Source organism: Salvelinus sp. IW2-2015, linkage group LG10 (assembly GCF_002910315.2).
Source record: "Salvelinus sp. IW2-2015 linkage group LG10, ASM291031v2, whole genome shotgun sequence".
NCBI lineage: Eukaryota > Metazoa > Chordata > Actinopteri > Salmoniformes > Salmonidae > Salvelinus > Salvelinus sp. IW2-2015.
Genome location: NC_036850.1, coordinates 13,111,233 through 13,123,450, shown reverse-complemented (window position 1 = coordinate 13,123,450; position 12,218 = coordinate 13,111,233). Strand labels below are relative to the sequence as shown.

The 12,218-nt window shown below is 39.5% G+C and overlaps 1 protein-coding gene across 1 annotated transcript in view; it reads right to left on the bottom strand.

Moving 5' to 3' along the window:
• Positions 1-1,912: 1,912 nt before the first annotated feature.
• LOC111969103 (tight junction protein ZO-1) overlaps positions 1,913-12,218 on the bottom strand; it is a 160,234-nt gene continuing 149,928 nt past the window's right edge. Inside the window, 5 exon segments of the mRNA XM_070445395.1 lie at positions 1,913-2,246; positions 4,027-4,170; positions 8,145-8,362; positions 8,693-9,077; positions 9,200-9,309. Coding sequence (XP_070301496.1) covers positions 2,152-2,246; positions 4,027-4,170; positions 8,145-8,362; positions 8,693-9,077; positions 9,200-9,309 — 952 coding nt within the window. The 3' untranslated portion in view covers positions 1,913-2,151.

Genomic DNA, 12,218 nt, shown 5'->3' with positions numbered 1-12,218 from the left:
ATCTTTGAATACCAGCCTGCTGTGGTGCTGACCTTGCGGAGACACAGCCACAGGGCTCTAGAGCACCATCTGCACCGGCCAAGCTGGTACTGCACTTAAATCATGCCGCAGTATCTAAAGATAATAGAAATTCTACAGCAGCCACCTTCCCCCCTCTCAGCTTTGTAATAGATGAAGATCAAACTATAGAAATCCAGCCTAAGCAGAAAACGAACATGATTACATATTTCACCTGAGAATCCTTTAAACTATTAGAATGGAATATCAGTCTCATAAAAATATGACAATATCTCGCCAGATCAAAACCCCCAGAAACACTTTACTTTAAAAATGATTTTATTCATTAATACAGTAGTATACTTAAAATTGTGTCACAAAGGAGAAAAAAAAGTCAGCCACACGTGAAGAGCTAATATCCAATTGAAGCTGTGTTATCATATATAAAGAAAATAGTACTGGTGTGCCGTAATATATGGTCTATTAGTACAAAAATACATTTCAGGGCACAAAATAATACAGCATCCAGTATCACAAATAAATGAGGGGGACACTTTCAGAGTACACCCTTTTAAAGAACAGGTCTGCAAAGTTGTTTAACCCAAGCACTTCACTCTTTTGTAAATAACCATAAAAAGACTTGTGTGACAATTATTATTATTTATATGTAGTGTGAATATATTGGTAGAAAATGTGGATTTTATTACTGCTAATAGTTACAAGTTCCAAGGCTCAAGGGTATAACCAGAATACAAAGTAAACCATGGTCAATTCATGTATTTTTTTAACGAGATTTCTCGAAGTTTTATACAAAATAACAAAGACATACAAAAGTTCATTTACAAACCAAGAACCAAGGCCATATGCTAACTTTATGTACAGCCACTTGTCTTTTTTGTATTTTTATTTTTTTTGTAAGTCATATGTATAGCAGATAAAGAAAGCATACCTTTATTAGCCTCAATTGTTCTTGTGCGCTAAACCCAAGTTCATTTATACAGTGGGTTGACAAAATGGCAAGAGAAAACTTCATTTTTCCATAATTTAACATCATAACTTAGAAGAACCCAGAGGTTTTTACTGAAAAAGTGAATAATATGCAGATAAGGCATCACTGCTTGTTAATGTAAGAGGGTTTTAACATGGTGAGGGAGAACTGAGCAGGCTTCTGGACCTGAGTCATAGCACATGCATAGATCTTGATACAGCAGGAGTAGAATTCTGGTACTCAATACAAAGTGAATCCAAGGTCAGTTTACAGAAAGAAAGAAAAAAGGAAAGGAAGGAAGAGCCATTCTAGTCACAGGATGAGCATGTTAGAGGCATGAGTTGGGCTTTAAATCCACCTCAAAGTATTCCACCTTCAGCTTCATTTTCTCTTCTGCAGATGCTTGCCAACTTCACTATCACCATAATCATTACCACAAAGCCATACATTTACATCTTCATCACTTTACTGCCCATCTCCCTGGCACCGAATTCCAAAATCTTCACAAATCCGTCAATGTGGAAAAAACATGACCGGCTTTGTAAAGTCAGCCAACTCAAAATGTGACAAAAAGGTTGAAGTCTGATTCTTGAATTCCGTTTTCTAGAATTGAATTTAAAATGATATTTATACTATATACTATATATACTGTATGCATATATAGTATAAATACACCTACATGTATGTCCATCTACTTCAATAGTAAAAACCTCACAAACCATCTTTCCTGTTATGTAACAATTAAAGTTAAAACTTGGCGTATAATGTGATGAGTTACTCAGTGGCACAGGGCATGCATTCCATCACTGGTTAAATCGTTGTGTGTGTTTTGTATTTTCTTCAAGACCTCGGAAAGAGTTAAAGGACAGCACGCAGGGGCAACTTCAGTCTCCTTCCATCTTCCATGGGCACAGTAAACAATTCCATGGGCACAGTAAACAATGCTGGAGCACTGGGTGTAAATACATCATTGTGTATGGTCCACCCCTGGAGAAATGGTGTGTGTGTGTGTGTGTGTGTGTGTGTGTGTATGTATGTATGTATGTATGTATGTATGTATGTATGTATGTATGTATGTATGTATGTATGTATGTATGTATGTATGTGTTTATTATCCCTCCTTTCCCATGGTTTCACATTCAGTAACAGGCCAGCTGTTGCACTCTTCAGAAATGGTCGATGAGCACAGACACACAGTTGGCTCCCACCAGGTAGTTGGGGTCTCCAGGGAGAGACTGATTCTGCCAACTCTTGGGATCACCTGAGGGGGAGAGAGAGAAGGAACATGGTAATGATAACAGGTGGAGAAAGGGTATAAGGTTCATAATACATAATGCACTTCATGCTAAACTAACAACCAGCAAGCTCCAAACACTAAAATAAAACACCCTTTGTTCCATTAAAGCCATATATATACATGCTGTTTGTGGTAGGATGTAGCTTGACAGAAGTAAACTTCACATTACATTGCTAAAACCACTCTTGATTTCAAATTATAGCTCTTAAGGATAGAGTATGTACTGGCAGTGACTGTAATTTGCGATTAATGGCCCAAGCCCAGGCCTTGAGCCAAGAGTATTGCCTCCACAGAAGAACAAATTTAAATAATTGTTTAAAAAAATGGCTTTAGACTCAAAACTGTTACACTAAACTGCACCATTTCTTCCAAACCACAATGCAGTTGCATTTTAAAGCACCGTTATTTCAGATAATTGCATTCATTCCCTCAGGGCCATGTGAGTAAAGTGAGTTATATGAGATCTTCAGATCAAAGTGCTGAACAATTTCAGGCTTTTAGCATGCTTTGTTGTTCTGATAGGAAATCACAAGTGAGGATAATGCATCCTAATCATTATAGTGTAATTACTCCTAAATGTCAAAGGGATTTTAGCAATGACAGGTCCTATCAGATAGGATCCATATGAGGACCAAGAGGTGTTTAACTGATTTTACTCCGATCAATTGTCAATGACTCAGATTATTTGTTAGAGGTTCACAATTAGTCAGTGCAGCAGGAGGAATGTTCACTGTGAAACTCATAATGACATCAGTACATTAAGGTAATGTTTTGTCAGAAGCAAACTGATCATGTGTGGTTTGGATTGAATCTCTCCTGTCTGTGAGCAGACTTCTTTCAGAACCATTCCAAACTAAGACCACTAAGTCACACACTATGCTGCTTCCTTACTGGAAACTGCCATTGGGTCTGGGCAGCTCAGCACCCAACTAGAAAGGAGACACAAGTAGAGCCTAAATGAAGCTAAAGAAGGGCCTTGTTTTACAATAAGAGGATTAGAACACAGTCCTGTAATCCTTCTACAACGAAGCAGGACAACAAATGAACAAGCCAACGAGGCAGCAGTAGGCTAATTTAGCCCTTCATGTCCAATTCTAGCTGAGGGTAATTAGTAGCTAATCCACGGCTGTGCCAAGTTTACCATTAAGACATATAGAGAGGAGCGGAGGGAGAGCAGAGAGCTGACTCGGTTCTGTTCTGATGCTGTCAGACAGATTTCAGATCCAACCCACAGGCTGTTCTCACATACACAACATCTGTTAGTACTGAGGGAGCCATGCGTCTGTCTCTGAGAGGGTCCTCTTCCAAATTTAAGAGGACCGCTGACCACTGTGTTTCAGGATAGACGTTTGGGTGGCTATGTGAGAAAAAAAAATCACTTGTGGGAAAAGAATGTGAAATGATTCACTACAACAAAGACCTTACTAATCTTATCAACACAAAACTGATCGGCGGGATGCAGGTCCAATGGAACCATCTCAATGTCAAACAGATGACATACACACTAAGCGGAGGAAAGAACGGAAAGAAATATGTTTCAGCATGAAAAAGCAATGACAAGAAGAACTTTGATCTGAAGACCACATCAAATAAATAAAGATCAGTGGAGGAATGAGTGAGTGAACAAACCGAAATACCAAAATAAATTAAACCATAAAAATCATAAAGTGACCCACAACCATCAGTTTGTCACAAAGCCAACCCAAAGCCCCGACCCCAAAAGGACAGAGAGAGGACAGCGTACCCGACGAGGAGTCGGAGGATTTTAGAGCAAAAGACCAACCATCTGGGGTCATAGACGCACAGTGAGGTAAACGCAGCTCCACAGGCTTCAGGAACTTGAGGCCGTGAGGGCCACACATCACCAGCGGGCTGAGCAGAGTCTCTCCTGGAAACAGATATACACCACAGGGTTAGAGGCTAGTACACATGCACACAGTGTTCCTAAGATCACTAAAGCTGTTGGGCTACTTAATGGGTTGACACAGGCACGGTGAACATTTAAGACAATGAAAACCGTTCATAGATTGAAGGAAAATATACCTATCCTAGAAAAACTCAAAGAGAGAAGACAAGAGAGAAGAGAGAGATGATAAATGATCTGTGAAAACAACAATTATCTCATGAACACATTTGGAGAGTAAAATAACCCCACCATGGACTGATACAGTGCCTATCATAAGTATTCACCCTCCTTGGATTTCTTCTCATTTTATTGTCTTACAAAGGGGGATTAAAATTGATTTAATTGTCATTTTTATTTGTCAACGATCTACAAAAAATACTCTGATGTTAAAGTGTGTAAAAATATATATTTTTTTGATTCATGAAACATAAAACACTAATATAGCTTGATTAGGTAAGTAATCACCCCTGAGTGAATAATTGTTAGAAACACCTTTGGCATCGATTACAGTTGTGAGTCTTCTTGAGTATGTATCTAAGAGCTTTGCACACCTGGATTGCGCAATATTTGCCCATAATTCTTTTCAAAATTCTCAAGCTTTGTCAAGGTGTTGGAGATCATGGCTAGACAGATCAAGTCTTGTCATAGATTTTCAAGCAGATTTAAGTCAAAACTGTAACTTGGCCACTCAGGAACATTCACTGTCTTCTTAGTAAGCAACTCCAGTGTCGATTTGGCCTTGTGTTGTAGGTTATTGTCCTGCTGAAAGGTGAATTATTTTCCCAGTGTCTGGTGTAAAGCAGACTGAAGCAGGTTTACCTCTAGGATTTTGCCTGTGCTTAACGATATCCCTTATTTTTATCCTGAAAAACTCTCCCGTCTTTGCCGATGTCAAGTATAGCCATACCCTGATGCAACAATGCTTAAAAATAAGGAAGCATTTACTCTGCGATGTGTTGGGTTTGCCTCAAACATAAGGCTTTGTATTTTGGCCAAAATGTTTATTCCTTTGCCATGTTTTTTACAGTATTCTTTTAGTGCCTTGTTGCTCCTTTGCCATGTTTTTTACAGTATTCTTTTAGTGCCTTGTTGCATACAGGAAGCATGTTTTGGAATATTTTTATTCTGTATATTTGTATTGTTCTTTTCACTCTGTCATTTAGGTCATTATTGTGGAGTCACTACAATCTTGTTGATACAGCCTCAGTTCTCCCATTACAGCCATTGAACTCTGTAGCCGTTTTAAAATTACCAATGGCCTCATTGTGACATCCATGAGCAGTTTCCTCCCTGTCCTGCAGCTCAGTTCAGAAGGAAGACTACAGCTGTGTTCGAATACCCATACTGTATACTATATACTTAATAAGCATATACAACATACTATATACTATTAGTTCATTTTAGTTTAGTGTAAACCAACGGTATCCTTTCAGTTGAGCATACTAGCACTTCGCCTGTCGACCGGAAGTTGATGCTGTTGCTATGCACAATTGAGCGCATCCTGTCGGGCTGTATCACCGCCTGGAATGGCAACTACACCGCTCGCAACCACAGGGCCCTCCAGAGGGTGGTGCGGTCTGCCCAACGCATAACCGGGGGCAAACTACCTGCCCTCCAGGACACCTACAGCACCTGATGTCACAGGAAGGCCAACAAGATAATCAAGGACAACAACCACCTGAGCCACTGCCTGTTCACCCCGCTATCATTCAGAAGACGAGGTCAGTACAGGTGCATCAAAGCTGGGACCGAGAGACTGAAAAACAGCTTCTATCTCAAGGCCATCAGACTGTTAAATAGCCATCACTAGCACATTAGAGGCTGCTGCCCTATTTACATAGACTTGAAATCACCGGCCAGTTTAATAATGGAACACTAGTCACTTTAATAATGTTTACATATTTTGCATTACACATCTCGTATGTATATACTGTATTCTATTCTACTGTATCTTAGTCTATGTCGCTCTGACATTGTTCATCAAAATATTTATATATTCTTAATTCCATTCCTTTACTTAAATTTGTGTGTATTGTTGTGAAAATTGTTAGATATTATTTGTTAGCTATTACTGCACTGTTGGAGCTAGAAACACAAGCATTTCGATTCACCCGCAATAACATCTGCTAAACACGTGTATGTGACCAATAAAATTTGATTTGATTTGCAACCTCTTGCTAGCTTGTTAGCATAACAAATGACTAGCTAGACATCTTACAATTTCGGGTGTGTTTGTAAATTCAATCTGGAGTGCCAGAGTGCGTTCTGGGCGTTCGTAAATTCAGAGTTTTGTCAGATTGTCTTTCGCACACTGAACACTCTGGCCGAGGAGTAGGGTTGATCAGAGAGTTCTGACCTCACAACGGCAGACAAGCACCCAAGCTAACTGGCTAGATACTTTCAGACACAAATGAGAGAACACCTCACTCTGAACATTTTACTCTCCCTAGCAGAGCTGATTAGGCTGTTTTCATGTTATCCAGAGCGTTGTTGACTGTAACTGTGCTGCTGGCAACAATTTATTTCCGCTTTTTTGCCAACATTTTCTGCAACCGGTCATATTCAACGGGTGTTGAGCATTTGTAAATTCATCAGTTATTCTGCGCTCTAGCACACTCAGACGAGAGTGCCCTGAAATCGGAATAGATAGCCAGAATTAATGTCCATTGAGAATGCACAATGAATATACCACTTAGGTAAGCATGACGTGAATAATCAAGTCAATAAACGTTGGTTAGTTAGTTAGATAGCATATAGTTAATATAGTGCCAAGTTTGACAATGTATTAGTAGCCAACTAGTAGCTAGCTAATATACCGGTACATACTGCTGTAATGATATGCTATGCGGTTCGTAAGGTTAGCGAAGCTAACAAATTGTCAGCAAACATAATGTGTAACGTAACTTACTTGAAAAGTCATTACTTTATTACATTGCTCAACATTTTCCTAACATTTGTCATAATTAGTTAAAGCAATGAATTTGTATCCGCTCTCGTCAGACTACGGCTGCATATTTTCAGCCATTTTCTTAAAATCTGGAAACGTTGTGAAGCCACGCCCATTTTCTGAAGAATTGCATTATGTGCTCTAAATAAATGGAAAGTGTCCACTGCTTGTATACTTCGCATTTTGTACAACATCCGGGAACTTTTGGCATACTAACTATATCCATACTATGACCAATAAGCATACTACATACTCAATTTACTTCACAATAGTACAGTTAGTATGAGTATTCGAAACACAGCTTGCATCTTTGATGTGTCTAGGTGGTTTAATACATCATCCAAAGCATAATTATTAGCTTGACCATGCTTAAAGAGATATTCAATGTCTGATTTGTTATTGTTACCCATCTACCAATCACTGCCCTTCTTCATGAGGCTTTCGAAAAGCTCCCTGGTCTTTGTAGTTGACTCTGTGATTGGAATTCAATACTTTACTAAGGGACCTTACAGATGTTGTATGTATGGGGGAAAGAGGAAATGGTAGTCATAAAAAAAATTATGTCAGCACCTATTATTTTCACACAGAGTGAGTCCATGCAAGTTATTATGTGATTTGTTAAGCAGTATTTTACTCCTGAACTAATTTAGGCTTGCTATAACAAAGGGGATGAATACTTATGCAATGACTATATTTTTGTTAATACATTTTTATTCATTTGTAAAAACTTGTAGAATTTTCTTTTCACTTTGACATTAAAGTATTTTGTGTAGATCAATGACAAGAAAAAAATCAATGAAATCTATTTCAATCCCACCTTGTAACGCAACAAAATGTGAACAAAAATCCAAGAATCCAATACTTATAATATCCACTGTAAAGCCAGCAATTAGGGTAACTAAAAACACTTAAAGCTGAGGAATAGAATATCTTAAGACTAGAATAAAGCTTGGCGAATGACCCCATGTGAAATCTTCTAACTCCCGTGTACCATGAACCCATGTCTGACCTTTCTCCTTGTCCAGGGGGGGCAGGATGCTGTTGTCCCGGCAGACTTTGAAGTAGATCTCCTGTTCTACGCCCTCGGGAATGGCCCCCTGTGGGATGATGATGCTGACACCCGTCTCGATGGAGCTCAGCACCCCTCCATTACAGTTGAAGACCCCCCGGGCCGTGGCCACCACCGTGTGACCTTCATCCTCATCATCATCCTCCAAAGCACTGGGGCTACAGGGGGAGAGAGTTGTCACAGTCAGATACCAGAACATAGAGCCAGTTAGAGCCCGCCTCTGAAACATTTGTGACACCTTCTGGATGGGCAAAGGCATTGGTATCATTCAATGTGTCAACTATAGAACTGTAAGAAACATGACCATGTAACTTTGCATGCTTTCTTTTCTCTAGCCATGCACAGAGACACTCCTCACTCCTGGTGTGTTTCTTCCATAATACATGAAGCAAGGCGATAACACTATAATCAATATATTATAACTGAACCCAGTATCGTTCAGCCAGTGGGTAGGTTACCCCTCTAGGGGTGATGTTGAATCTTCTCACCTGACAGGGATGGCCTTGGGCACAGCGTTGATGTTGTTGTGCTGGTACTTGGACCTGTTGTCCATGGTGCGTGTGAAGGTGTCCATGCCAGAGTCCAGGTCTGTAGGCTGGGGGGAGATCTGGGGCTTGACTGGGGCTGTGCTGTTGGCTGGGGCCTTGATGGCTGGGGCCAGGTCMGTTTTGTTGTTGGGCAGCAGGTTGTGGTTGAACTTGGGGCTGTCAAACTTCCTCTCGAAGGGCTTGGCGGAGTTGGTGTAGGGCTTGGGGACGTAGCGGTTGTAGCTGGTATTGGCCGGGGCCTTGGGCTGGTCCTTCATTYCCGTACCGTTCACTGGAGACTTCTCAGGGTAACTCTTCTGGGGCAGGTAGTTGGTCGTGACTGTGTCTGCTTTGGGAGAGTCATGGGGATCTGGTAAGTGAGTCACTGAGTGTGCGTGTATTATATTTATAGATGAAAATACTGCATGTAGAACTAGACTAGTGTGTGTCCTARACWATAGTGCTTACCCTCAGGTGAGGTGGGTTTGGGRAGTATGGCAGGTGGGGCAGCYGGGGTAACCTGGGGAACYGGTTCATATCTCCTCTCCACAGGACTGACCTTCTCCACTGARTCTGCCCTGTAAAAAAKCACAAGAGCACATTCAACCAATGTCACAARGATGGCARAAACATWTGGGTTTAAGGTAAAGAAGAATTCATGCCAGGGTTAGAATAACTGATTTTAAATAATGTATCACAGTTTGTCACGCATACTACTTCAAAAAACTAGACCTAAACAGTGACATGCCATGTATCCTCAAGAGGAAGGTTAAATTACTGCAGTTCAGCGAGTCTGTTAGTTTTAATAAAACACAGTGGCTCCATCTAGTTAATTGACTGTATTCATTTACACAGATTGCTTCTCCAAAACACACTTTAAAATATGCTTTCCACTACTAGTGCCAATAAGATCTTACAGTGCAATTGATCATTTTGTAGCAGTTACAAGTGAATGGTTTTGTTAATTAGCTAATTACAAAATGGGGCAAATACTGATGCATACATTGCAGCTTTGACATCCAAAGTAGCCTGAACGTCTCTCGAGGGACGTTTTACAGTGGTAAAACACATTGTAAGAACAATGAAACTCATTGTTGATAGTTGAAAGAAATTCAGAATAAAAGAATACTGTGATAGTATTTTTCCCTTCCCACTTAATCTTATATCTTTGGCATGGTCTTTGACTGAGGCGGAGAATGCACACAGTGTGGTACATCAAAGTAACCCTTCTACTGTCGCCCAGGAGGATAACAAAACACAGCTTGCCTTCAAAAATTAGTTTTTCATTTGTCAGCCTGGGCCAACCACCAACTCTGTTCTTTTCAACTATAAGAGGACCATTTCCATGGCAGGGTGAAACAAATGTTCCGGTGGCGGTAGTGTGTGTTGCTGAGAGATATACTGTAGTCTAGCTTTAGACCCCAGGAGTAGTGTGTGTATGTAGCCACAGTGGTTCCTCCTTTAAAAGTTGCGTTATACTGCAGTACACCTTGCAGGCTGCTGCAGCATTCTGTGGCACGTTATTTAATTGTCATAATTTTTTTCTGTTAATGCAAGTTAGTGCTAGTTTGACCACCAGAGGGCATCTTTGAGAAGCATTTGATAGTCTTCCAAATTGGCATTACCAGAGAATTTAAAACTTTTTTTGTAATAACATAGCATATGGGATTGATTTTAAGAAATTTGGCTTAATTAATCTGATTAATATTATGGTGTTTCTATTCCGAGAAAAATGAAACCCCCAGGGTTTCCGTTAGGATGGAATGGAAAATATGGCGCTGTACAACGTGACGGCCGGGAGTAGGCTACAGGATTGGAGGATTCTAAATTAGACAACTTTGTTCCAATATTTCTGTAAATCACTGATATTTATTCCCATAGTAATTCGTTATGGATCCATAACTAAATCAACATCTGCATTTTGAAAGAGTATTTTTATCGTAATTTTATTAACGAAAGCATAAAGATGCTGATGAAGAAATACAGTACTGTACAGTATATGCTTCTACATTTGGATAATAAAGCATTTTGAAGATATAAGCCATCTGCATTTGTTTACTTGTCAGGCTACTGTGCAGTCTGACAAGTAAACATAGCCTACAATACATACTGTAGTAAACATGGGAAATTGTCTAATTCCTTACATAAGGGAGAGCATGCCATGTCTGTACTAGAGAAAGCGGGTACGTGGGAGACCGGGGTTTAATTCCCCAATGGGGAGGAAGTAGGCTGTCCTTGTAAATAAGAATTTGTTCTTAACTGATTCCATATGTGTTATTTCATAGTTGTGATGTCGTCACAATTATTCTACAATGTGGAAAACAGTAAAAATAAAGAAAGATCCTGGAATGAGTTGGTGTGTCCAAACTTTTGGCTTGTACTTGCTTAATTAATTTGATGTATATTATGGTGTTTCTATTCCAAGAAAAACACTCTGGGTTTCCGTTAGGATGAAACGGAAAATATGGCGCTGTACAACGTGATGGTCGGCAGTACAATAATGGGCTATTTATCTAAAGAATCCCTGTGTCGTGCGGGCAGGGCACGCGGGAGACCGGGGTTCAATTCCCCGACGGAGATGAAGGAGTAGGCTATCCTTATAAATAAGAATTTGTTCTTAACTGACTTGCCTAGTTAAATAAAGCTTACACTAAGAGCATAACATTTCTGCACCCTAATTTTCTAATTCTAGTCTAGCCAATACCCAAATGGAGATTAAGTGAAAATAAAAATCTAATTGATTTATCAAGACCAGTCCCCATGCTTGTTTGAGAGCAGCATGAAACGGTGCTAAAAAAGTTGTAGGCTTTTGCTCAAATCCTATTGCTTGTAACTTCATTATGCTCTTTAAATAAATGAGACCTACACCACTTTTAACAGCACATTACTCAACACTAGTGAGACTCATTTTGCCTATGGTAGGCCTACAGTATATCGAAAAATATAAGGTGACTCTCCCGCCAATAATTACATTTATTGGATTCTAAATTAATATCTAAGGGGCATTTTCCATGAGATATTCTCAGATTTTCTCACAGATCCTAAGGGGCTTTTATATAATTCTAAATTAATTAATTAATAATTTAAAAAATAACAATATTTTGGAGATTTTGTTTTCGTTTAACCTAGAGTGTGCAAGAAAAAGGCATTTCTTGAACATGGGGTGAGACATTCTCACTAATTTGTAAATAAAGCCAGTTTGATATTTAGAATTATTTATTTCTGGAGAAACCTAACTTGATTATTTAGCAGACATCACTTGCTTATATTCAGTCAACATATATATCTTAAGAATATCATGGAATATAATTGAACGTTTTCGTTTCTCCACCTTGTCACGAGCAACGCGAAACGGTGCTGAAATAGACGTCCACAGCGGGAAGGCTATATTTATTATATTTTTTATTTCACCTTTATTTAACCAGGTAGGCTAGTTGAGAACAAGTTCTCATTTGCAACTGCGACCTGGCCAAGATAAAGCATAGCA